This window comes from Xyrauchen texanus, chromosome 3, assembly GCF_025860055.1.
Source record: "Xyrauchen texanus isolate HMW12.3.18 chromosome 3, RBS_HiC_50CHRs, whole genome shotgun sequence".
Lineage (NCBI taxonomy): Eukaryota > Metazoa > Chordata > Actinopteri > Cypriniformes > Catostomidae > Xyrauchen > Xyrauchen texanus.
The window spans coordinates 45028614-45056604 of NC_068278.1; the positions used below are offsets into that span (position 1 = coordinate 45028614).

Below are 27991 nucleotides of genomic sequence, written 5' to 3' on the forward strand. Positions count from 1 at the left end.
AAGTCCATCCATCCATCCACCCACCCATCCATCCCTCCCTCCCTCCCAATGTTCTGTACATTTCTTTAATCACACCAAAGCAACAAGTGGATCCATCCATCCATCCATCTGTTCTGTACATTTATTTATTCACTCCAAAGCAACAAGTGCAAACATCTATCCATCCCTCCAGAGCATTTCTTTAGTTACACCAAAGCAACAAATGCAAACATCCGTCCATCCACCCATCCATCCCTCCCAATGTTCTGTACATTTCTTTAATCACACCAAAGCAACAAGTGGATCCATCCATCCATCAGTTCTGTACATTTATTTAGTCACACCAAAGCAACAAGTGTAAACATCCATCCATCCATCCAGTACATTTCTTTAGTCACACCAAAGCAACAAGTCCATCCATCCATCTGTTCTGTACATTTATTTAGTCACACCAAAGCAACAAGTGTAAACATCCATCCATCCATCCAGTACATTTCTTTAGTCACACCAAAGCAACAAGTCATCCCTCCATCCATCCCTGCACCCCAATATTCTGCACATTTCTTTAATCACACCAACGCAAAAAATGCATCCAACCATTCATCCATCCATGAGTTCTGTAAATTTCTTAAGTCACAGCAAAGCAAGAAGTCCACCCATTCATCCATCCCTCCATCCAACTCAATGTTCTGTACATTTCTTTAGTCACAGCAAAGCAAAAAGTCCATCCATCCATCTCAATGTTCTTTACATTTCTTTAGTCACTCCAAAGCTGTCTGTACATCTGTCCATCCATCCAAATGCTCTGTACATTTCTTTAGACACACCAAAGCAACAAGTGCATCCATCCATCCATCCATCCATCTCAATGTTTCTGTACATTTCTTTAGTTAAACCAAAGCAACAAGACAATCTATCCATCTGTCTGAAAGAATATGAGTAAGAGACATCTGTGTGCATGAGATGTAGTAAATTTAGCATAAACAGACATGGCTAGTATGGTCAGTATAAACGTGCGCACATACTCATACTCTAAGTCTGAGTTGAGTATAAGAAACTGAAATCTGGGTCGCTGTTAGTCAGCCGTATCCAGCTTAGAGCTGTGAGCTTTTGGTGATGCAATGCTAACAATGTAAAAATAGCATGTCATAATTACAGACGTTGTAGAGTGCTTTTCTCTGAGCAGAACATATTTCAAAATAAATATATTGATATATAGTGTCTGTAATGAAACAGACACTCTCAATGAACAAAAACTCCAATGTAGATGAACACTTTAATTTAATGGGTTCTTTTCATTATGTAAGTCAATTAAATCATAGCCATAAAGGAGTGCATGTGTTATGTGCAACAGAGACAGACTTGCTGATCTTTTGTCAGCACACACACACACACAGGCAGCAAATGATCAAGATCAGTACACAAACCCCCACAAATGATTTGTTGTATGTGAAGAGGATAAAATCAAAAGAGAAACTCGTACTATAAATAGGCTGAATAAATAAATCTTTGCAAATCTTGGATTGTTTGCAAACACGCATTGCAGTGTGTTTGGTTAAGACCTCAAGTTCGCAGCTGGCAGAGATCACCTCCCTTCTCTATTAAATATAAAAATTCTGTAAGGAATGAATACTCTGCAATTCACATCACGGACTATCAGAGTTAGGAGTCACCCAGAAATGAATATCTTTACACCGTGTGTACAAGCGCGATGGGGGTAGTGATGCGTGGCTCTCGCCCTGAGGGCAGCTGCACGTGAATCTTTTATTTTTCTGTTGTTTTGGAGATGCATAAACACTCGTGCGAAAACGTTTGCGTGTGAGCGCGCGAATGTCCAAGGGACCAACTGTAGCTGCATATTGGGGTCTGAAAACGACAGTCTTCAATATTGTTACAGCGCACGCCGAGAAAACAGCTGTTGGACGAGAAGTGGATTGTTCCCACGCGCGGGTTGTTCGCTTGCCGCTTTTTCTGAGCTGTATGCGGACAAAACCCCGCAGCTGCGCATGTCACGCACACACGAGTCCGCAGTGACGGGTTGCGCGCGTGCGTTTGCGCGCACGCGGGTGCTGTTATAATTTCACGTCACATCAAGTTTTATCCCCGGTCTCTCGCGGTCCGATAGGTTGATCCGCTCCGCTGTCCTGAATTGAGAAGCTCGGCAAAGTATAGCGCCTTGCTTTCATCCTGCAGCTAGAATGCACCTCTACAGCATCGCGTGAGTGAGTCGGTTCACATCTGGCGAATTTTGTTGTCGCCCTCGCGCCCGGGTCTGGATGTTTCGCGCGAGCTGAAGAATTTTAGAGGTCGGAGTAAAAATGCGTCGTAAGGCGCACGCTTGCGTCTTGCTACTGCTCTGGCTGATGTTGCAAACCCAGGCGGGCTTTCCAAACCAGATCAATATCGGTGAGTGATTTTATCATTTATTGAGTACATTATCAAATTAATCTGCCACGCACACGCACTGGGATGCTCTCATCCGCCTAAATCTACCTGCTGCATCATCCACAGAGTGAATCGCTATGATAAGTTTACAGTTGAAGTGTCAAACGGAGTGGTTAACAGTGGAAATTAGTTTAATTACACGAATGGTACATCATTCTCTCAAACAAGTCTAAAGTTATGTTAATAAATATTAGTAACTCATCGGATCTCGCTTTCAGGTGGTCTCTTTATGCGCTCCACGGTCCAAGAGCACAGTGCGTTCCGCTTTGCCGTGCAGCTTTATAACACCAATCAAAACATCACGGAGAAACCCTTTCATCTGAATTATAACGTGGACAACCTGGAGTCATCCAATAGCTTCTCTGTTACGCACGCTTGTGAGTATTTGCCCTTTTCTCGTCATACAATTCTGTGAGACAAAGTGCACATGTTTTTGTTTTTATAAATGCATTATAACATGTTTATAAAGCGTTATAATGCTCTTTATGGGTCAAGCAGCAACATTAGGGCCAACAGTTTTTCTGCAAAATTTTTATGATTCAATAATATGTATAATCCTGTTCTTCTTTAGAAATGTGAGTGCATGCAGAAAATAGAAGCTCTCAGAGCTCACTTTTTCTCCTCTGTCCTTTCTATTAATCTCATTTGGGCTTTAAAAGAATAATTCACCCAAAAATGAAAATTATCTCATCATTTATTCACCCTAATGCCATCCTAGATGTATACGACTTTTTCCATAAGACTCCAATGGTTAATTCCATATCTTCAGAAGCGATATGATTTATGATGTTGAAACAGATCCTTTTTAATGATCAATCCCCACTTTCACTTTCACTTTCACGTTCTTCTTCTTTTGTTTTTGGCAGTTCGCATTAGTGCATACCATCAGGAGGAGAATCTATATTAAATAAATACTTAAATATTTATCTGTTTCTCACCAACACCTATGATATCGCTTCTGAAGGCATAGATTTAACCACTGGATTCTTACGGATTACTTTTATGCTGCCTTTATGTGATTTATGGAGCATCAAAATTCTGGTTCCCATTCACTTGTATTGTATGGCCCCACAGAGCTATTCTTCTAAAAACCTTTATTGTGTTCATAAGGAGAAAGAAAGTCATTCACATCTGGTATAGCATGAAGGTGAGTTCATGATGAGAGAATGTTTATTTTTGGGTGAACAATTTCTTTAAGAATTAGTTTGAACATGGCTGTTAGATTGTACTGTACATGACTACATGTTGGGGTTGACTGTTTAAAAAAGCAAAAGGTCTGCACATCTAAAGAGTACTCATGAACAGCACTCACTGAATTACATTTTGAGCATATTGATCTTCCTCACTTTTAAAAATTTTGTTGAATTATCACAAACTACCATGAATTTGATAGTTCCTGTAATATAGTTGAATATATCAAGAAGAAGAAGAGAGGGTGAAGAAAAACAGAATAGAGAGTGGATAGAAGGCATATAGTGCAAGAAGTTGGTAGAGAAAAAGGATGGAGAAATGAAAAAGTGAAAAACTCTTCTGTGGCAGAAGCCTCAGGTCTTTATAATAGATAAAGAGACAGAGAGAGAGAGAGAGAGAGAAAGGGTAAAAGAATGCGAGAGAGATGATGAGTGCAGGCTGACATTTGCACACATGCCCAAACCAGTGCAAGGGTCTAGTGCCCTGCTCATTGTGTGTTTGTGTGTGTACTTTAGAGGGAGAGAGCTTTACCATCATTATAAAATGCCTGTTTACAGCTGCTGTCATCACCACTTTGTGTCTCTTACTGGCCTGGCTGCTCATCTGAGCGTGTGTATGAGAGACACACGTAGCTGTAATTGTTGGTTTCCTGGCTTATCATGGTGTCATTGCTGCAGTCATTGATCTTTCTTCACTGCATTAACACAACTGCACACACACACACACACACACACACACACACACACACACACACACACACACACACACACACACAAAGGCACACACTGCTCCAGGCATTTGTTTGGCACCTCAGACAAAAATCAGCTTGCTTTAAAAAATCTAAATAAAATTACTTTCAAATTGGAGACACTCCAAGTCACAAACAGGTGATTTTAAAGTTTAATGAATAAACTATGTGAAGATGCTCTAAAAGCTCAAATAACATATAACAGGGTAATCCTCACTTCACTTAAAGGGATAGTTCTCCCAAAAATGAAAATTCTCCCATTATTTACTCACCCTCATGCCATCCCAGATGTGTATAACTTTCTTTCTTCTGCTGAACACATAATTGTTTTTTTTAGATGAATATCTCAGCTGTGTAGGTCCATTCAATGCAAGTGAATGATGGTCAGACCTTTCAAGCTCCAAAAATCACAAAGGCCTCATGAAAATGAGTCTTTTAGTGGTTTAATATGTTTTCTGAAGCGATGCAATTCCTTTGGGTGAGATACAGATCAATAGTTAAATAATTTTTTACTATAAATCTTCACTTTCATTTTACTTTCAGAATATGAAAGTAAACATGGAGATTTATATAAAAAATGGACTTACACATTGATCTGTTTCTCACCCACACATATCAAATAGAAAGAAAACAGGACAGGAGAGTCAGGTTTTGCGATAATCAAACGAGAGAGAATTTACTGATTGTTCTCTGTAGGTTCAATAGTCATCACAAGTCGATAAGCTACAACAGTTAGAAAGACAGGAAGTTGAAGTGTAGTTTTACAAACTTTCCAAAACAATTATAGTCATATGCAAATTACATTAAGGGTGTCATCATACCACAATTTCTAGCATTCTGGTAGGCCAACTACTTCAAACATTTTAACATATTAGAAATATGGACTGTTTCCATCTTTGTGCAAACAATAATTGTTAGCCACAACATGAATCGAGGTCCCATCCTTGGTTGAAACAACTTTTTGTCAGATATCAAATTTACCTATCAGATAGGGCTACTCCTTAATTCTTTACATCAAAGAGGTACCAAGGAGAGCAATTAAAATCCTTGGAAGTTGTTATGGCAAAGTCACATTTAAGAGGGCACAATAACCGTAAATAATTCAGAGACATTAGTTATTTAGAAATGCAATGTGTAGGTGTTATCTCCTTCTGAGGAATAGAGGCCTTCTCCCCATCCTTGCTGGAATACCAGATCTCACAATCTGTGGAACATTAAGACAAAAGGGCACAAGAGAGCACACTGTTGCTGCATCTAGTTGAAGTAAATTCATGTTTGAATTCATTGATGACATGTGGTAGATGTGTTGTCTAGTCATGGTTACTTTTACAAACCATAAAACAAAGATAATAACAAAAAATCATAACTTTGATGTCTCTCTCTTACATTACTACTTGTGATGAATCAATCCTCAATATAATCAAATGGTTATATAGGGTATATGATTAATTATGTAATAAAAATTAACAACATAAATTGCACATCCTGCAGAAGCCGGGCTAACTGATTAAACACTGTTACTGCACTCCTAACATGGGCCAGACCCTCAGTTACCCCTCAGATTACATACATATTACTTGTACCTTTTAGGAAAAGAGGAACAGAACATTAATTAATTAATATAATAAGAATTAGTGAGGATTATTAAATGATTTAAATTTCAAGAGCATAGAGGGATTCAAATGTTTCACCTTCAAGAGGGTATATATATATACACATGGGTTAACAAGAGGACGAGGAACACCTGGGATACAATTAGGGCAATGAGCAGGAAGACAAACACAAACAGAAGATATACATTTCAAACTAAGAGCCTCATCTCAGAAGATCTGGGGCCAATGGGAATTTACCAATTGAGCCATGGGGCCAAGGTATGGAAGCAGACCAGGGCACTTTTTTGGGGGGGAAATGGCGCTAGAACTATGGGACTGTGGGTCATAATTTTGAAAAAGTTATATAAATAATCTTGGCACAATAAATATTGAAATATTGTTTGTTTATTTTACATTTCATAAAAATCTTATTTGTTTATTTTTATAATGGATTTTCATACTTTAATATTGAAAGTCTGGCTCTGGTACAAGGCTAAAATTATAAAATCTAAACATAAAATGCACATGAAAAGTACCAAAAATAAACGATGAAGGCCTGATAAATGGTTTCGTGTAATATTCTAACAGAATGAAAAAATGTGTCCCTTGGGACATGAAGTTGCTTCAGAAGTTGAAGAAAAACACCATGTTATTAAGATCCTTAAAGGGATATGCCATGTTATTCAGGTCATTATAGGTAATAGCTTTTTTTATAAGCCTGTAGAACTTTATATATATAATTATAGTGGTGTTCTCTTTGCAAAAGTGACACTATATGCTGTATTAAACTTTATTAGACTATGTTTTGCCTCACTGGTCATGCAACATTCTGTGCAAAGATTTGTGTCTTTAAATTTGTCTACTACATGTAAGGTGTGTAGGTCTGAACTGTCTCTTACAAGGTTTATGGAGGTGTTCTGCTCTCAGCTGTGTGAGTGTGTTTGCTTTGCTGTTTGAGCATTTGTGTTTTTCAGGGTATGCTGTGTGTGTGTGTGTGTGTGTGTGTGTGTGTGTGTGTGTGTGTGTGTGTGCATCTGTGTGTGTGCGATGATTTCTAACCCCTGGGTTCTTTGAGTAATTTGACATTTGCTTGTATTTTTTGCATTTTTCTCCCTCATGTCAACACGTCACCTTATTCTTTCTACTTGCTTTTTTGTTCTGTATTTCTGCTGAACACATTCTGGAACATTTGGTCCTTTTGTTCATTTTTACTATAGAATCTACTAACCACCAGTCTGACCCTGCCATGTACTATTAGGTGCTATTTCTACCTGTTCTGACTTTCATTGCTTTAACATATTTTGACTTGAATAAAACCAGTTATTATAGTGTTAATTATGTTTTGAGTTGTGAATCATATTTTGTGAATATACTCTTTTTGATATTATTCTGGCTTCATAGTACATATGGTTGCCTGACCAAACATTTTTAGTGTAGCTGAAGAAAATTCAGTCAACTCAAGTTGTCTGCTGTCAGTCTAATGACATAGTTGCCAGAATTAGAAACATTTACAATTTATTTTCAACTAATTTAGATGACAACTGATTGTGGGTTATTTAATAGTAAATTATTAAAAAGATATTTGATTTGGATTGCAATACATTCAATGTCGTGTGTGCCATCAAGCATGATGTCATAATTGCTTTATTTCTGCTAACAGGCTACTGTCTGTTCAGATTATTTTTATTTATTTGGCACACAGACTACTCCATTTCACACACATCAATACATTCTCATCAAATCATGCTGAAAAGGAAAGGCTGAAGTTAATTCTTATTTCCCCTTTTCCCCTTAAACTATACAGCCTTACAATCTTATTTTTAAATTCCAGCAATTCACAAAAAACAAAACAAGATGTCTATACATCAATTCCTTCAGTACACAATCTTTACAAATTAATAAAATGTTTTTTTTTACTAAATATATAATTTTGTAATATACACAAAATATTTTATCACACAAACTTAAACCTTTTGTACTTTTATACATTTGTTATACTCTAATGATCATCATCCAGTCTTTCATATTTTTTAACACATCATTTCTAAACAGGTGGATTTAAAGATACTCATACATATAGACAAACAGTCACACATATACACAAACACACACGCTGGGTGTGAGTGTGAGAATTATGTGAGCGTGATGATGGATTTGATTATATCTCTCAGGAAGAGTTGGATCTATGAACACAATGAGTAGAGATTTCATCATAACAACTACAGAGGTCTGACAGCCAACTGTGGCTGAGATTGTTTCTGGTCACACACACAATTGCACATAAACATGCTATATGGCTGTATGAGTGACAACGAATACCGTTTGCATATTTTTGCATACATTTCTCAGTTTGCATCATGCATTGATTATCTAAAAATTTCGGAGACACTAGAGGCACCAAATGGACTTGCAGATTGGTTTCTCGAACACTCCACCCACCTGCCAATGGTTGTACAACAGGTAGTCCCTAAATTCAAACATATGAATGGCTAACACACTACTCTAGATAGGATAATGTATTTTAACATAGAAAAACATGTGTAAATCACCAACTATAAACAAACAATGTTTTTTTGTAATTAGTTTTGGTCTTAAGTGTGTCTGCCGGATTTCATCTCTCATCTGATGTTTGTGTATCTTAACATTAATTTTCTCTTGTTTTGTCTCTCTCTGTCTGGCAGTCTGTTCTCAGTTCTCAAGGGGCGTATATGCAATATTTGGATTTTACGACAGGAGGTCAATAAACACGATAACATCGTTCTGCGGAGCTCTACACACATCCTTCATCACTCCATCTTTTCCCACGGACACAGATGTGCAGTTTGTGTTGCAGATGAGGCCGAGCCTCCGAGGGGTGCTGCTCAGCTTGCTAGCCCATTACAAATGGGAGAAATTTGTCTACCTGTATGACACTGATAGAGGTGAGTTTACACTCATACATATACATCTACACATACATGCATACCCACTCACAATCACAAATACTTTTACACAGATACTCTGTAAGACAATATACAGGTGCAGGAATATTCTGCATAAGTCCCAGCAATAGACAAACACAGTCTGCTTAAGCAAATAACACACAGATATTTTTATATCGTTATTTAACACACTGTGTAAACATTCACAGTGCAGAGTGGAAAAAGTATGTGAATCTCTACGCAACAAGACAAGATTGGAGGTGTTGTTCAGAGCTTTCCTGCCCTATAGAAAACACTCACCAATAAGCTATTCACTAGAAACAATGCCTAATGTGAACAGTGCCTCAAACAAAAGATATTTCAGAACACCTTAGATTGAGAATTGTTGCTGAGACACCGCGTACAGATGCATGGACATTACGTTTTGGCTTCAGTATAGGCTATACATAATTTTATTTAACCCTACTGATCTTAGTTCAGGAGAATCTAGGTTGTCATTAAAGGGTTAAACTTTTGAAGCAATGAGTCATATGACAAAACAACATAGCGCCGATCTCAGCTGAGTTTGCCTTTGGGAGAAACGGCAACAAAACTACTTCTGGTAAGAACCCTTGGTAACACTTTATAATAATTACATGGTATAAAATTTGTAAAGTATTAATTTATAGTCAATTGATCATTTATAAAAAATGTTGTTCCTACATTAATAAGCTGCATATAGTTAGTTTGTTATTTGTTTAACATTATTCACTATAGAACAATATTATAATTTAATAAGTTCATTTTTAGGCAGTTTGATAATGTTTTTTTTTAACATGAACAAGGCATGAATTAATAGTAAATAAAGAACTTCTATATGTAATTAATTGTATTTACATTTAAACGTAATTAATACATTTGTTACTGTTTTTGTAATATTATTAAAGCAATTATTCTTTAATATATAGGTCGTAATAAAGCACTGACTAATTGATAACTAAGCATTTTGCATGACCTAATCTAAAGTTAGAACTTTATATGCCTAATTAAACATTTATTAATGATCCATTTCTCTGAAAGTAACCATATCCACAGCATCTCAATCACAAAGGCTCAAAACATAGACTAAAGCTTAAAAAACAAACAAAACAAAAACAGGCACAACACAAAAGGACTGTAATAATAGAGAGGAAAATCCACAGTTTATTATAAGAGATCCTCTAATTTCTCAAACGCCACTTTAGCTTGTTCCATCCTATTAAGCTTTATGAGCAGACTTGTTCTCATAATTGCCAATTAAAATTACTGTTTAGTTCAGTTTCACCAGTGGACCTACTATAAATATTTAATTAAAGGTAATCCAATTCCAGAAGGAAAGTCAAAAATCCCACCACAGTCTCTGTGTGCGTGCTCTGGAAACAGGCAGCACATCACCACGGTCACATGACAGTGCAAAAAATAAAAAATAAAATAAAATAGGAAAGAGCATGTAATGTTATATTATTGACTTTATATTTTGCCAATTCAGTACCTATTCAATTTCATTAGTTAAAGTTTCCTTAATATGATGCTGAAGTGTACAGGCGTTGTTGTCACGCCGTAGGAACTACATGTAGTTTGTGGTTACTGAATAGGGCATGTTATGTAATACATTTCCAGAGATTGCAAGGGTGGATTTGTCTCTCAGGTACCAATCTTTGTAGTGACGCACAGAATTTAATGTACAAATGTCTGAAGGATGACATCAACGTCCTAAGAATTGAATGCTGATCAACAATGAATTCAGATTTGAATGCTGATCAACAATGAATTCAGATTTGAATGCTGATCAACAATGAATTCAGCTTTCAGGTTTCAGGACGGGAGGCGTTCAGGAAAACACATTTGTCTCTCATTGAAAAATATATAAGTTTCAATGAAATGTTTCAATTTTTTTCCTAATTCTACTTTGTTTTCCCAAATTCTTTTGAATAATTAAATGAATATATAAAGAGTTCATTAAATTAAATTATTTTATTATATAAAGTGCTTCAATAGCATCTTCACATCTGAATCTATAACAATTGTCAAAATAACATGAGCACAACAGAGAATCACTGTATAAATTAAAAACCTATAGTACATTCAGTACAACAGCAAACTTGCTTGTGAAATTTGCTTAAATATAATTATTCCTGATATAATAGTTATAAAATAATAATAATTATTATTAAAATTAATATTACATTTTTAGTATGCAGTAGTAATATATTTTTTTTTGTCATAATTTCTTCAGTTTCATGCATCCATTTAAACCTAACTTTTATTTTGATGGATCACTGTGTCAGTTTCTGTGTTTGTTTGACGGAGGTTTCACACTTCTGGAAGTCGTTTGATTGTTACATCATAAGAGGTTGCAATTTCATTAAATAAGTAGTCTGGAATATGCTGCCTGCTTCACATTAAATGAGTGTTTCGCTTTCTGTAATCTAATACACAGATTACAGAAGTCATAATGTGGTTTATAGTGGGTCATTGCCAGTCACATCACTTTGGAGCGTGCAACACAAGAGAACTGGATATTTCTTAAATGAAATTGCAGGCTGCTGTGTTTTAATAATCAGACTAGGACACATGTACAACACATTTACAAGATCAACGGAAGATTTTGTGACAGCACAGTACTGTCCCGAAAGGGCAAAACTCTCACACCAGGCCAGCTGGCCATACTTGCTGTTGAACCATGTTAATAAATATTTAATTAGGCATATATAGTTCTCACTTTAGATTAGGTCAGGCAAACTGCTCAGCTAGCCATTAGTAAGTGCTTTATTATGACCTTTATTAAGCATTAATTGATTTAATATTAAGTGTTCCTAAAACATTAATAAACACATTAATTAAGCAGATAATTAAGCTGTATACAATTAACCACATATTTTATATCTTTATTAACTGTAAATTTATGCTTTCTTAATGTTCTTATAAACACTTCTTTACCACTGGATTGCATCAAATAAAATACATCAGTTAAGTATGATTAATAAGCTGTTTACTAAGGATATAAAAAATTATCAAACTGCATATTTATGTAATAATAAATCATGTGCTAAAGTGAATAAAAAACAAATACTATACAATTTATATCTACCTTATTAATGTATTAATAATGTAGGAACAAACATTTACAAATTATCAATTACTACAACCAAATGCATTACAAATACTTTACACCATGTAGTTATTATAAAGTGTTACCAAACCCACATTACATTACATTAAAACTTGTTTGACTCAATAGAGTAGAGTCTGTAGTTTTCATATGATATGCCATTTTAAAAATGTCATTGATGTATCGTGAAATGTCAGGCTGTTAAACACAATGATAAATGGATGCTTTCAGAAGCTTGAAAATGTTGCTTTCAGGGGCTGTAAATGGAGTTGGGATGAAAATAAGGTGCATTTCTGAGACCATTGCTGATAGAAAGCACACAGGAGGTTAAGTAATTCCCAAATTAGGGAACAAGGGAGCATCCTATACAGGAACATTCCTTTGCAGCCAAGTGCATTCACTCCTAACATCCGGTCAAAAGTTCATTTTCAGGCTGCAAGATGATGTTTGGACCACTCAACATGTTTGGCAGACATGGAAAAATGATAATCAATACATAGATTCAGAATTTTTCATGCAAAATTTAATTTTAACATGGTTGGCAGTGATTTGGCCATTACTTTGAATCAGAATTATTTATGCTAACTTCTGATGTAATGTCTTTAATGTAAAAATATGAATAACCAACACTCCTGAAAAAAACATAATAAACTACTTCTTCTTCTTCTTTCGACTGCTCCCATTAGGGGTCAGCACAGTGGACCATCTGTGATCTGCATATTTGACTTGGAACAGGTTTTACGCCGGATAAAAAACATAATAAAAATGTTATGAAAAAATCTTCCCCCTTAGGAAAAATATAAGTTTGAAAATAAGTTTTTTTTGCATGTTTCTTAGGAGCTACTAATGAAAAAGTGGAATGGAAAATGCACACAGCAGTCACGCTCTGGTCTCAGGAGGATAAAGCGTTGATGTTTATCAGTCCACTGTTAGACAGATTGTCAATAACATATAATATAACATACCTTTCCATGCAACTGTACACGTAAATGCAGAAATGAATTTAAAATGGCTCATTGTGCCATTAATATGTATTTAATACATTATAAAGACATTCAACACTCACGAGTTGTTGAACCACATTTGGTTTGCAAATTCTGCTCAAGAAATGTAACATAGCACAGTAAAACACTGATATAATGAAGAACAGTTTTCCACTGTGTGGGTTCCAGAACACCTGATGGGCATATAGCCAACAATCAAAGACTCTTCCAAGTTTGTTTACTCTGAAATTAGAGCTTGGAGGAACAGTTTTGTTATGAGAGTTTTAACAAGACAGACAATATTTTGTTTTCTTCAGGAATCTTCGTTAATGGATTGAATGTCGCAATATCTGTGTATTTAAAGTTAAAAGTCACTTTGATTTTAAAGAAACCTCCACCACAACAACGTTTCCTGAAGTTTGCTAGTTGTCGCAACTGCTGATGAGTTCAAATGCTGTTATGTTAGAGTTCAAAGTTCAGTGAGTATTAGTCATGACTGGTATTGCATTTGAATGTTTCTGTTGACTGTGCATAAGATAACCAAGATATAGACAAAATATGGTATGTAATGGTATATACTAGGGGTCGACTGATATGTTTTTTTTTTTCAGGACCGATACCGATTATTAGTAATCAAGGAGACCGATAACCAATATTTTGGGCTGATATACATTTTCAGTAAAAATAACATTTGAAATCAATAGTCTCGTAAGAACTGGGCAAGAATTAAAAAAAGTAGTGGACTATGGGGTCTTCCACAGTTTATATACATAGGAAAGATAATGCATGGGGTTCAGGGATAATTTTTATATTTTCCTTAAAATGCAAGTCTACCAAAAACAAACAGTGTACATCTAAATAGTGCAGTTTAAAAATACTGTTTGCTATCATTAAGTATAAAGGGACTGACTATCAAATAATGGAAATTTGTTTCCTCATAAGCAGAGAACTCGTAATTTCAAGGTTTTGGTTGTCTTGCCATCCATGCCAGAGATGATATTATCTCTCTTTAATTTTCACAAAATGTGAACAAAAATCTCAACATGTTGATTAATAAATTGAATTTTAGACACACACACACACACACACACACACACACACACACACACACACACACACACACACACACACACACACACACATATATATTCTAGTCTATAGGTGCTCTGGAACCACGATAAATTGTCCTGTCACAAATCTTTGCTTAGCTGAACTGTCAGAGTCATATCAGACACATGAAAATTGTTTCTGCTTCAGGTGCCTGTATCCATCTATATTGCTGCTCACTGTATTTCTCTGCTATGGTTTACTGTCGTTAAAATAACCACATCTGCATCTCTACTATGCGGCATCTCATATCGTGGGCCGGTGCAGAGGCAATGCGTGCGGAGCGCGAAAGGGTAGTAATAAAGTGTGTTCGGTGCTAGAGAAAATATTCAAGAATATAGTGCTAAATTGCATTAAGACATCTTTTTTTAAGCTATCAAGTGAGTAGTTCAGTACGGTATTTCATGTTGAGTCATAAAAGCATTGTAAAAGATTGTGTTGATAAATAGGTTTATAGTGAATTTTCAACATGTTTTCCAGTGAGTTCAGCTTGTGCCGTGTGGTTAAAATTATCTCATCTCTACTCTCACTGCATCTTCAGGGATGCAGCACAATTTGGCTTACGCACCCAGGATAAAGACTGTAACCTGAAGACACTTTGTAAAACAGCCCTAACAAAAGTGTAGCTCCAATCCTGGCGTCCTCCTATCAGTGTTGTTGATTTTGTTGTTGTTGCTGCTATTAAATCATGCGTGCAAACATCCTCAGAAGAAAAATGGTCGACTATAGATGACATCACTATGGGGTTTACTTTTGTGTGTTCGAATGCAAGTGGGAAAAGTTCACAATTCATCTTAAGAGTTCTTATCATGAAAGTTTCTAGAAATCAAGAAAGGGGAAAGTACCGAGACTATATGTGGGAAAGGGGCTATTGGGACTTCCATACCAAAGAGAAGCAAAGATTTCTGGACCTGGACTGCCAGGATCCCTTCATCTAGAGAGAGATGAGGGGACTAGTCAACCGGAATTGGCTGACCATGGTGATGGTTGATTATGGTGGTGGGCTGGACCATTGACAGCAATACAGGAACAGTATCTTCAATTAATTTTTAGATGACAGAGGCAAATAATCAGAATCAGAATAATCAGAAGCTTTATTGCCAAGTATGCTTACACATACAAGGAATTTGTCTTGGTGACAGGAGCTTCCAGTGTACAACAACACAAACAATACAAAAACAGCAGCATTACATAGGTAATAATATAAATAAATAAAAAATAATAATAATACAATAAATAATTACACATATACGTACATACACTCACCTTCATACATACCCACATACAAATCTATTACAAAACTGTTATATAAAGAACAAAAATACAGTATTTTATGTACAGTGCAATGTATGTAATGGCAGAATTGGATATGTTGGGTAATATAAATAGACTTAACTGTGTATTGTACATAATTATTGCTCAATGGGGCAATTTAACTGTTCATGAGATGGATGGCCTGAGGGAAATAACTGTTCCTGTGCCTGACGGTTCTGGTGCTTGGAGCTCTGAAGTGTCGGCCAGAAGGCAACAGTTCAAAAATGTAGTGGGGAGGGTGAGTGGGGTCCAGAGTGATTTTACCAGCCTTTTTTCTCACTCTGGAAGTGTATAGTTCTTGAAGGGGGGGGGCAGGGGGCCACCAATAATCCTCTCAGCAGTCCGAACTGTCCTCTGTAGTCTTCTGATGTCTGATTTCGTAGCTGCACCAAACCAGACAGTTATTGAAGTGCAGAGGACAGACTCAATGACTGCTGAGTAGAACTGTATCAGCAGTGCCTGTGGCAGGTTGAACTTCCTCAGCTGGCAAAGGAAGTACAAACTCTGCTGGGCCATTTTCACAATTGAGTCAATGTGTGTCTCCCACTTCAGGTCCTGTGAGATGGTAGTGCTTAGGAACCTGAATGTCTCCACTGCTGCCACAGTGCTGTATAGAATGGTGAGGGGGACAGTGTTGGGGTGTTCCTCCTAAAGTCTACAATAATCTCCACCGTTTTGAGCGTGTTCAGCTCCAGGTTGTTTTGCTAATAGATATGAGCAGACATGTAACATGCAAGAAATTCTGGATGTTGAAGACAAGTTAAGCAGGAGCATCTTGGATGGGTTTAAAGAGAAGTATTGTAGATACTGGCAGTCCAGCAAAGAGTGTGAGGTTGAGGTTTATCCAGTCTGGACAAGGAGCTGCATGGAACAGTTGTTGGGGAAAGGCCTTTTAGAAAATCACTAAAATTCACCAAAATTATATTTTCTCATTCTATAGGTTATAGTAACTTCCCAGAGGATAGACAGACTTATTACAGGATAGATTTTTACAGTATCATCAATTATATAATTACAGTAATCAATTATTTTATAGAAAAAAATCAAAAAAATTCACCAAATGTATATTTTCTGCTGTATTTTTTTTATTTATTTTTATTTTTAGAATTTTAGTGATTAAGTAGTAAGTAATTTTATCCTCTAATTGATTACTGTACTTATATACTTATATTGTAACTTATATTGTAATAATCTCACCTGTAGTATGTCTGTCTGCCCTCTGGGAAGTTATAAGAACATTCTGAATGTGAAAATTTATTTTACCGGTTTTTTTCCATGTAAAACTTGCACGTGAATTGAATGAATGAGTGGATATCTCCTATGTTTTAGCATAGTGAGTGGAGTTTTCAGACGGTCCCTTATATCTGCGAAACCGAATGTTGAATGTAAAAATTTACCGCGCTAAATCAGTGAGGCCAACGAAATCCAGCTGGATAATGAGTATGGGGAGAAAAGAGCAGGAGAGAGGGAAGAGAAAGCAGGCAGCAGCATCTCAGAAAATCGAACATATGTTCAAAGTGACTGTTAAACAGGGTACGGTTGTTAAACCTGGTAAGTAATTTGACAACATTGTAGTAAATATTTTCAGGGAATCAAAAAGCGTGCTCGTTAAGATACCAGCAGACAAGCTAATCCAGCACAAATTAGTGCTTAAAAAGTCACCAAAATGATTTGAACCTCATAATTAAATACAAAATGAGGGGAAGAACCCCCCTTCCACTAGGCTGGCTACGGGCCTGATAGGTAGCACTGCAGAACGATACCTGTTCTCAAATGCCCATATTCAGAGAAAATCACTCTATGTAATACAAATAATGCAGACAGTATACATTTCTTATCACCCTTGAAATCATCCACCACATTCAGAAGGAAGTTGGCCTGGTGGTGCTGGTCTCTTGCATCATACAACGCCAAAAGTATGTGGACACCTGAACACCTGAATGTATCCATTTCAAAACCATGGGTATTAATAGAGAGTTGGTCCTCCTTTTGCTGCTCTAATAGCTTCTAGTGTTCTGGAAGGGATTTCCACTAGATGCTGGATCATGGCTGCAGGGATTTGCTCCCATTCAGACAGAAGAGCATCAGCGAGGTCAGGCACTGAAGTTGGGGGATGGGCCTGGTTCACAGATGCCATTTGATTTCATCCCAGATGTGTGCAGTGGGGTTCAGGTCTGAGCTTTGTGCAGGTCAGTCAGGTTCTTCCAAACCATTTTACTTATGGCATTCTGTGACAGGCGCCATATTGAAAGTCACTTAGCTCTTTGGGACGCCCCACTGAACTAAAAATGCTTGTCCAAGGAGATTGGATGGCTGTAAGTTTGATTTTATGCACATGTTAGTACTGGGTGTAGCTGAAATATCCAGACCCGTTAAGAGGAAGAGATATTTAATGAAGGTGCCATAGATTTTGTCCATGCAGTGCTCATAAATTAATGTTTAGCTAGACCATCTATCTATGAGATTAATTAAAAATGAGAAGCTAATGTTAATAAAGTGATCTTTAATAAACCGGAGCTCAGCAGGTCTCAGCACTTCTCACACATATTAACATTATACTCTGTGGAAGAATGTCCTTCCCACTGCTAACTGGTTTGACTTTTAGAGTTTAAGTGTTTGTGTGTATGTGTGTCTGTCTGTTGTATTCTCACCTCTCTGTGAGCTGTCAGTCTTGATTAATTGGTCACAGCTAAACAGCCTTGTGGCCCAGCACTCCAGGATGCATGCTAATTAAAATAGTGATTGAATGCATGTGTGTGTATGTTGTATAATTAATCCGATCACGGTGCTAAAATAGAGATTGACTGGAACAGTGCTGATTTTCTGTCCTGTCTGTGTTTATGGCCTTGAGCTGAAGGTTATAATGGATGCTAGGGAACATTACTTTATCTTCAACTTTTGCTTTGAATTCTGTAAAGACAGCATTTTCAACCGAGGGTCCATAAAGGTACTGCATAGGGTCAGTGGACTGATATATATATATAGATGTTTTAATATGCTGTAAAAAATGTTAACCTGAAATTATTACCTTTTTTTACCTGATCTATCCCCTATTATGAGTTTTGTTGGGATAAACTAATGCTTTCAGGTTGATTCAGTGATGTTAATATTTTAGCTCCAGTTCATTTAGATGTTACCACATGAACCACATTTGTTATGTTAAAAGTTTTTGCAGTGTAAACTATATAACATGTACAGTACTGTGCAAAAATCATTGACACATAAGATGTTTCACAATAACATTTGTCTTAAGATGGTTATTTATATCTTCAGCTTTAGTGTGTCAATAGGAAATATAAATTTTAGACTCCAAATCATTACTTTTGCAAATAGAATACAATAGAAGAACAGGGAGCTCTGCAACAGATGGCAGGGCCTCCATAGAGCCAGAGACGGTGTCAGTCCGGGATTACATGAAGAGACTAAATCAATTGAGACGGCCTAAATAGATAGAAGAACTGTGGTGAATTTTCCAAGAAGCTTGGAACATCATATAAGCCAACAACAAAGAAAAACTGTCCAGGTGACCTAGGACAATTGGTGCTGTTTTAAAGGCAAAGGTGGTCACAACAAATATTGATTTAGCTTTTTTATATTTACTGGACTTTGTATGACGTTAATTGATAAATGAAAACTATTTATGACATTACTTTTATTATATTTATTTTGGCACAAGTGCATAAAACCTGTGCAAAATACTTTGTATCTAAATGTGGTTAATTTGTTCTATAGCTTTTTAAAATTTATGTCTGAAAGAAACCGCCTCTTATATCATATTTGGCTGATTTAGTTGTTTCTGAAAAGGGTAAATCATGATTAAACAAATGTAAATCTCTCTCTGTTGGTGAATAGTGTTTGCGATGAATCCAGGACATTGCGAAGAATGTAAAGGTAGTTAATTGAGAAACTAGATCAAATCTAAGTTTGTAATAATGAAGGAAAAATGTGTACAGTAATGTACAAAGGAAATCTGTGGGACAAAAATATTAAAATGTGAAACTGTTGCACTGTTGCCACACGTGTTAATAGAGCTTAAAGGGAGAGAGCACCCAAAAATTACAGTTCTGTCATTATTTACTCGCACTCCTGTTGTTCCAAACTCGTATTACTTTTTTCACAAAAGACAATTGCTAAAATGTCACCATTCACCTTTAGTAAATACAGTTAAAGTAAATGGTGACTCAGGTTGACATTCTGCAATTCTACGTCATTTGAGTATTCATTTGTCGCTTACTGTCATGTCATAATGGAGAATCTCTGGCATAAAAAAAGAGTAAAAGAGGCTATCTATGTCAGAGAACAAACCCTCACTAACTGGGGTGGGGTGGGTCTCTGCAGGGGGTCTGATATGCACTGCAGTTATTTTGATCTGTTGTGCAGGAGACCCAATTTTTTGTATAAAGAATATGATCTTCACTGCAGTATATCTAAACTGGATCTGATCTATAGCGGAGTGGATTTAATATGTATGGATGTTTAATATGCACACACAAATGCACAAATATACATATAAAGAAAATATGCACATATAATATGTACAATATGTGCAAAATATGTGTTCTGCATTAGCATCATTAGTCCAGAGTTGCAGTAAATACATTTAACATATCTCCTTGTATGCTTTCCCTCCTTTCATCCTTTACATTTTTGTGCTGCATCAGCAGTTCCTCTGTGAGAGAAATGAAGCAGCACTTGCTCCATCATTCTGGCCCAGTTCTGCCCTGTTACTACACTCACAGGCTCTAAATAGCTGTTTTAGACCATGTTTGAATCTTTGTCTTTCTCTCTCTCAGGGTTTTCCATTCTGCAGGCCATAATGGAGTCTGCAGTAATAAATAATTGGCAGGTGACGGCACGTTCAGTGGGCAACATTGTGGATCCGCTGGAATATAGACGGATTATTGAAGAGATGGACCGACGGCAGGAGAAACGTTTTCTTATCGACTGTGAGGTTGAACGTATTAACAGTATTCTAGAGCAGGTACATTAAACATTCACATAACACATGCTTACACAAACATTTCGGGATTAAATCGAAGTATTACAGGATCATGGAAAACATGGAAATATTAGGGAATATTAAAAGTAAGCCTAGAAAAGTCATGGATTTTTTTTTTTTATCAAAATCGTATTTTTTGTAGTTATGTTCAGTTTTAAATATTTCATAGGCTAGAAATTGCTCTTTTGTGATTACAATCTTCCTAACATAATCATAAATGACTGGAAAAGTCATGGAAATTCATTGGACAAAAGGTTTAAAAACCCTAATAGATTTGACAAATACACACACTCAGGCAATAAAACTTGTAAAATAAATCTATCTATCTGCAGGGATGAATTAATTAATGTTACATTTATATAGCACTTTTCTGACAACACTCAAAGTGCTTTACATACTGAACAGAGGACTCTCCTCACCCACCACCAGTGTGCAGCATCCACCTGGATGATGCAATGGCACACATACACACATACAGTGCACATGCAGCAAGCACTAGAGTCCAGTAACTTTACCATGCAAATGTGTGTGTGATTGTGTTCTAATCTATTCGGGATTGTCGTCGAATCCTAATGTCCAAACATTAGTGAGAAAGTGATTTACATTAAGTAAACACCGACTGTTCTTCCGTTTTTGACCGTTGTTAGTGATATTATAGTGCTTGGTAATGGGAATAAGTTGCAAAGTGGAAGTATGTTGCATCCACATTGGAAGAACGTGATAAGCATAATGAGTAATTTCGCTGCCTGTGAAAAAGGTGGATACTGGGGTGTTAGGACCCACACAGACCTACTGGCCTTAATAACACCTCTTCCAGCAGCAACCTTAGTTTTCACCAGGAGGTCTCCCATCCAGGGACTGACCAGGCTCAACCTTGCTTAAATTCAGTAGGTAACCAGTCTAGAGCTCCAGAGTGATATGGCTGCCAAACAAACCTGGGAATCAAACTACTAGTGTTGGGTTCGAGTCCACCTTAGTCGAGTCCGAGTCAAGTCTGAGTCTTTAAACAATCGAGTCCACCTTAGTCGAGTCCGAGTCTTTAAACAATCGAGTCCACCTTAGTCGAGTCCGAGTCTTTAAACAATCGAGTCCACCTTAGTCGAGGCCGAGTCAAGTCCGAGTCTTTAAACAATCGAGTCCACCTTAGTCGAGACCGAGTCAAGTCCGATTCTTTAAACAATCGAGTCTTAGTCCAAAAGGGGCTGAGTCGGACTCAAGTAAACCTTTCAGCTCGTTGTTGAAAACACATTTTTGCATTATTTTGGGCATTTGCCCTGACTGACAGGATGACAAAGAGCTCTTGACATCATTGCCATGGTAACAGACACATTTCAGCTGATTTGCTGAAGACTAGAAATAATGTATCGTTGTAACCCGCTCACACACACACAAGACGAGACAGTCACAATGTAAATCCAAACTGCTTTTTATTTTTAAAGAGCAGGCGAAGGTACAGTGGGGAAAATCCAGAGGGAGAATGGTCAGGGTAGCGTAGGGTCAAAACCCGGGGAATCAAAGAGAGTAAAGGGGGCAAATCCGGGAGAGTAGTCGAGGGGAGCGAGGGTCAAAGCCGGGGTAAACAGGATCGGGAGGCGGGTAAACTTACAAAGGGAGTAGTCAGGGGTACTAGGGGAACGAGGAGCTGGCAAGCTAAGGGGGTAAGCAAGAGGACTTCAAGAGGGAATCAAAAGACGAGACTACTGGGGGCAAAGACACGGGAAACTAAATACAATAACCAACAGGAGTGAGACGAACAGGTTGTGAAATATATAGGGGCGAGTGCAGGTGTAAACAATGATAGGTGATGAGACGAGTGCAGGTGAAACTAATGTGCAGGAGTGCAGATGACGCGAGTGCAGGTGGTCATAATGTTCTGGGTGATTGGAAACGCGTGAGAAACTCGAGGAAGGGAGATAATCTACGAGCATGTGAGCGAGTAGGAGCAAAGTGGGCGTGAGGGCTCGAGCGAGCAAAAAGAGCGTGAAAAGCTCGAGGGGGCGGAGCGAGGGAGTGAGGTCGAGGGAGTGAGTGTGTGTGCGACGAAGCGGGGATGAGGCAGAGGAGCGGGGTTCGTGACAGTACTCCCCCCTCTGAATAGGACGGCTCCTGACGACCGCGGGAGGCGGTGCAGGATGATCCCAACAAACAAAAAAAAAACCCTGAACAGACAACCCACAAAACACACAAACAAAATTGAGGGCAGTCCAAGGGGCACAGAGGAAAATGAGACAGTCCATGGGGTCAATGGGCAGTTTCAAGGCAAGGTCAGGGGGAACATAGCAGACAGGCGGGTGGTCGGGAGATCTAGGGGGCAGCCATAGGGCAGAGGCTGGGTCAGGGGGTCTGGAAGGTGACTGGAGGACAGGGACTGGGTCCGGGGGTCTGGAAGGTGACCACCGGACAGAAACAGGGTCAGGAGGCCAGGGAAGAGGCCACAGGACAGGGAGAGTGTCAGGGGGCCACCAGACAGGGTCAGGGGGCCAGGGAAGAGCCGTGAAAGGCGGTGCCGTCAGAGGCGGCACTGTAGGCGGCTCTGGAGGTGGGGTTCTGGAAGGCTCTGTAGGTGGAGCCGAAGGAGGCTTTAGGGGCGAAGGCCTGAAAGGCTCAGGAGGTGGAGCCAATGGAGGTGGTGCCGTGGGAGGTCCCCGAGGCAACGACCTGGCAGGCTCTGTAGTCTCGGGGGGTAGAGTCGTAGGAGGTCCGAGAGGCGGAGCCATAGAAAGCTCTGGAGTCTTTGGGAGCAGAGCCGTGAGGGGCTCGGGAGGTGGAGCCGTGGGAGGCTCTGGAGGGGGAGCCGTAGGAGGCTCGGGAGGCGGAGCCGTAGGAGGCTCGTGAGGCGGAGCCGTAGGAGGCTCGGGAGGCGGAGCCCTAGGAAGCTCTGGAGTCTCTGGGAGTAGAGCCGTGAGAGGCTCGGGGAAAAAGGTTGTGGAAGACTCGAGAGGCTCTAGAGGTGGGGCCCTGGAAGGCTCGAGAGGCTCGAGGGGGGAGCCATGAAAGACTCGAGACGGAGCCCCGAGAGGCTCGGGAGGAGGAGGAGCCCTGGAAGACTCGAGAGATGAAGCCCTGAGAGGCTTGAGGGGAGGAGGAGCCCTGAGAGACTCGAGAGGGGAAGCCCTGAGAGGCTTGAGAGGGGGAGGATCCCTGTGAGACTTGAGAGGCGAAGCCGTGAGAGGCTTGAGGGGTGGAGCCATGAAAGACTCGAGGGACGGAGCCCTGAGAGGCTCGAGGGGAGGAGGAGCCCTGAGAGACTCGAGAGGCGAAGCCGTGAGAGGCTTGAGGGATGGAGCCATGAAAGACTCGAGGGACGGAGCCCTGAGAGGCTCGAGGGGAGGAGGAGCCCTGAAAGACTTGAGAGGGGAAGCAGGGGGGGAGGAGCCCTGAGAGACTCGAGAGGCGAAGCCGTGAGAGGCTTGAGGGGTGGAGCCCTGAAAGACTCGAGAGGAGAAGCCCTGAGAGGCTTGGGAGGGGGAGCCCTGAAAGACTTGAGAGGAGAAGCCCTGAGAGGCTCGAGAGGAGGAGCCCTGGGAGGCTTGGGAGGAGGAGCCTTGGGAGGCTCGGGAGGCGGAGCCCTGGGAGGCTCGAGAGGAGGAGCCCTGGGAGGCTTGGGAGGAGGAGCCTTGAAAGACTCAGGAGGAGAAGCCCTGAGAGGCTGGAGAGGCGGAGCTCTGGGAGGCTCGAGGGGTAGAGCTCTGGGAGGCTCGAGAGGAGGAGCCTTAGGAGGCTCGAGAGGAAGAGCCCTGGGAGGCTCGAGAGGAAGAGCCTTGGGAGGCTCGTGAGGCGGAGGCCGCGAGGGCTCTGAGGGGCGAACAGAGGCTGGCAGAGCCGTGGAAGGCTCTGAGGGTGGAGCAGAGGCTGGCAGAGCCGTGGAAGCCTCTGGGGGTGGAGCGGAACCCGGCAGAGCCGTGGAAGACTCTGGGGGCGGAGCAGAACCCGGCAGAGCCGTGGAAGACTCTGGGGCGGAGCAGAACCCGGCAGAGCCGTGGAAGACTCTGGGGGCGGAGCAGAACCCGGCAGAGCCGTGGAAGACTCTGGGGGCGGAGCAGAACCCGGCAGAGCCGTGGAAGACTGTGAGGGAACCTCTGCGGTCTTGAGCACAAGACGAGACTGGGGAGAAGGGGCCCTCTTCCTTCTCTTACGTCTTCGGCCAACAGGGGACGTGGCCATGGGGACGGTCGAGGCTACAGGCGCTGGCTCGCCGACCGTGGCGGACATGGGCGCTGGCTCGCCAGCCGTGGCGGGCATGGGCACTGGCTCGTTGGCCGTGGCGGGCATGGGCGCTGGCTCGTTGGCCGTGGCGGGCATGGGCGCTGACTCGCTGGCCGTGACAGGCTTCGGGACTGGGGCCGTGACAGGCTTCGGGACTGGGGCCGTGACAGGCTTCGGGGCTAGGGCCGTGACAGGCTTCGAGACGGGGGCCGTGTCAGGCTTCGAGACGGGGGCCGTGTCAGGCTTCGAGACGGGGGCCGTGGTAGGCTTCGAGACGGGGGCCGTGGTAGGCTTCGAGATGGGGGCCGTGGTAGGCTTCAAGACGGGGGCCGTGGTATGGAGCGCTGGTTCAGTGTCTGCTTCCCCCACAGTAAACGAGGAACCAGCGCACAGTAGGGCGAGGTCAATAAACTGAGCCAGGTTGAGAGAGCAGCGACCACCAGGCATGAATGATGAGGCTGGCTCATTCAGTCCAAATTGAAAAATGTCTTTCAGAGCCACCTCATCAAAATTCACCTGGTTGGCCAGGGCACAAAAATCCATAATATAAGCCTCCAAGGGTTGGCTCCCCTGGCGCAAAACCAAGAGTCGGGCCGCTGGCTCCATAATGTCAAGGACGTGCGTTACACCACCACTGCCTTGCACGAAAAACTCTTGGCAAGCGCCCGAAGAGCCGTCAAACCTTTCAGGGGGTTGAAGGCTCACGGCGCTCAGAAATGCACTGGAGGCATAAATGGACTCAGGGGCAGACACAGGTGAAACAGGGTGACATAAGTCAGACAAAGAACATACCTGCTGCCCCTGGGCCGCGAGCGCTTGGTCCTGCCTCCAAACTGTAGCTCCTCGCGCCGAATGTGACGTGCTTCTCCGCTCTAGTGAGCTGCGCGAATCCTCCGCGTGACGCATTGTGACTGTCTACGGTGAGGTTGGTTATTTTGTAACCCGCTCACACACACACAAGACGAGACAGTCACAATGTAAATCCAAACTGCTTTTTATTTTTAAAGAGCAGGCGAAGGTACAGTGGGGAAAATCCAGAGGGAGAATGGTCAGGGTAGCGTAGGGTCAAAAGCTGGGGAATCAAAGAGAGTAAAGGGGGCAAATCCAGGAGAGTAGTCGAGGGGAGCGAGGGTCAAAGCCGGGGTAAACAGGATCGAGAGGCGGGTAAACTTACAAAGGGAGTAGTCAGGGGTACTAGGGGAACGAGGAGCTGGCAAGCTAAGGGGGTAAGCAAGAGGAGTTCAAGAGGGAATCAAAAGACGAGACTAGCGGGGGCAAAGACACGGGAAACTAAATACAATAACCAACAGGAGTGAGACGAACGGGTTGTGAAATATATAGGGGCGAGTGCAGGTGTAAACAATGATAGGTGATGAGACGAGTGCAGGTGAAACTAATGTGCAGGAGTGCAGATGACGCGAGTGCAGGTGGTCATAATGTTCTGAGGGATTGGAAACGCGTGAGAAACTCGAGGAAGGGAGATAACCTACGAGCATGTGAGCGAGTAGGAGCAAAGTGGGCGTGAGGGCTCGAGCGAGCAAAAAGAGCGTGAAAAGCTCGAGGGGGCGGAGCGAGGGAGTGAGGTCGAGGGAGTGAGTGTGTGTGCGACGAAGCGGGGATGAGGCAGAGGAGCGGGGTTCGTGACAATCATCAAATCAACGTGCAACGCAACAAAATTAATTTTCTTCTCTGAAAAGGTTACCAGAGACAATAGTGAGAAGAACAATGAGGAGTTTAATTTAAGCTGAAAAAAATCAGTGACCCTACCAAAAACCTGTACTGTCCTGTGTAATAAACTAGGACGTCTGGTTACGCAATCTATAATTAAATAATTAACAAAATATTTAGCTGCCCAAAATAACTTCATATTTCACTGTGCATTTTACTGTGGAAAGAACTGTAAAATAACATATTCTAAGCAGCCTGTCAATGCTTTTAAAATAGAAAAACTAGTAAAATAGGTGCTGTTTTCTGTTTTGCAGGGTTGCAGTATGCTATAGCAATAAAAAAAATGCCAGACTATTTAAAAAGTTACATTTAATTAATCAAGGACCAGTTTAAGTTGACAACACTGTGTGGAACACAAGAGACTACAGATGCCTACATGTGTGAATACATTATGCCTAAAAAGAATGAATAGCCCAATATTAATCATATATTTCTGAATTAGTATTTTTATACAGTACTGTGCAAAAGTTTTAGGCACTTGTGAAAAATGTTGCATTGTGAGGATATCTTCAAAAGTAATGCCATATAAAGTTTTCATTTATCAATTAACGTCATTCAAAGTCCAGTAAACATAAAAAAGCTACATCAATATTTGGTATGACCTGCTTTTAAAACAGCACCAATGCACTAGGTGCACCTGGATAGGATGTTCCAAGCTTCTTGGAGATTTCGCAACAGTTCTTCTATCTGTTTAGGCTGTTTCAATTGATTGTAATCTCAGACTGATGTAATCTCAGACTGACTCTGTTCAGTGGGGGGGCTTTGTGGGGGCCCTGCCATCTGTTGCAGGGCTCCCTGTTCTTCTATTGTATTCTATTTGCAAAAGGAATGATTGGGAGTTTAAAATGTATATTTCCTATTGACACACTAAAGCTGAAGATATAAATAACCATCTAAAGACAAATGTCTTTGTGAAGCATCTTATGTGCCTAAGAGTTTTGCACAGTACTGTATGTTTTTATGGTAAACTGTGAGAGACATGATGTGGGTGACTTGACTTAATGAAGTTCTTAACCACGACGAAACCGCGATACGAGCACCGTCTCGGCTGCACAAATGCTGTGTGCGATTTTACCAGTTGTCAAGGCCTGTGCTATGCGAAACTGCCATGTATTTTGTAGTACATTGGCTACATGCTTGTCTTTATGTGTTTGTCATGCCAGCCACCTCGGTAATTGTCTCTGTAGTAACATTCAAGCGTATTGGTTGACTGAGTGTGCCGCGCTGCAAGTGTGTTTGCTCAACACGGTGAAACAAACTCTTGCTATGTCTACGACATCATGGGGTACTAAAACTTCTTGCAGACAGAGAGATTTATTTTGTTTGTCAGTCTTTCTGTCTGTCTGTCTGTCTATCTCTCTCTCAGGGGTCAGCAAACGTTTTGATATGTAGTGCCATTTTCGTTATTTTCCTGGTCAATGGCTGTGCAGACGCAAAAAAAACCATGCAAATATATTCAATTTTCCAACAATTACTTTTTAGCATTTTTCTAATTTAATAGTTCATTTTTCATTACAAATTATATTATTAGCATAACAGTTTGAGTGAAAATGTTGTGCAAAACCAAATGATTATGATATGATCCTGCATGTGAATTTTCACAGAACTTCTTAAGTGCTTTAATGAAATAAAACCTGTCCTTTTGTAC

At 40.3% G+C, this 27991-nt stretch overlaps 1 protein-coding gene across 5 annotated transcripts in view; it reads left to right on the forward strand.

Annotated features, from left to right (window-relative positions):
• Positions 1–1995: 1995 nt before the first annotated feature.
• The window catches only part of gria3a (glutamate receptor, ionotropic, AMPA 3a), an 81808-nt gene continuing 55812 nt past the window's right edge, over positions 1996–27991 (forward strand). For all 5 annotated transcript variants that reach the window (XM_052100566.1, XM_052100582.1, XM_052100573.1 and 2 more), the window contains exons 1-4: positions 1996–2385; positions 2643–2801; positions 8637–8876; positions 20204–20391. In XM_052100566.1, the coding sequence (XP_051956526.1) occupies positions 2298–2385; positions 2643–2801; positions 8637–8876; positions 20204–20391 (675 nt within the window). In that variant the 5' untranslated portion in view covers positions 1996–2297. The remainder of the gene's footprint in view (positions 2386–2642; positions 2802–8636; positions 8877–20203; positions 20392–27991) is intronic.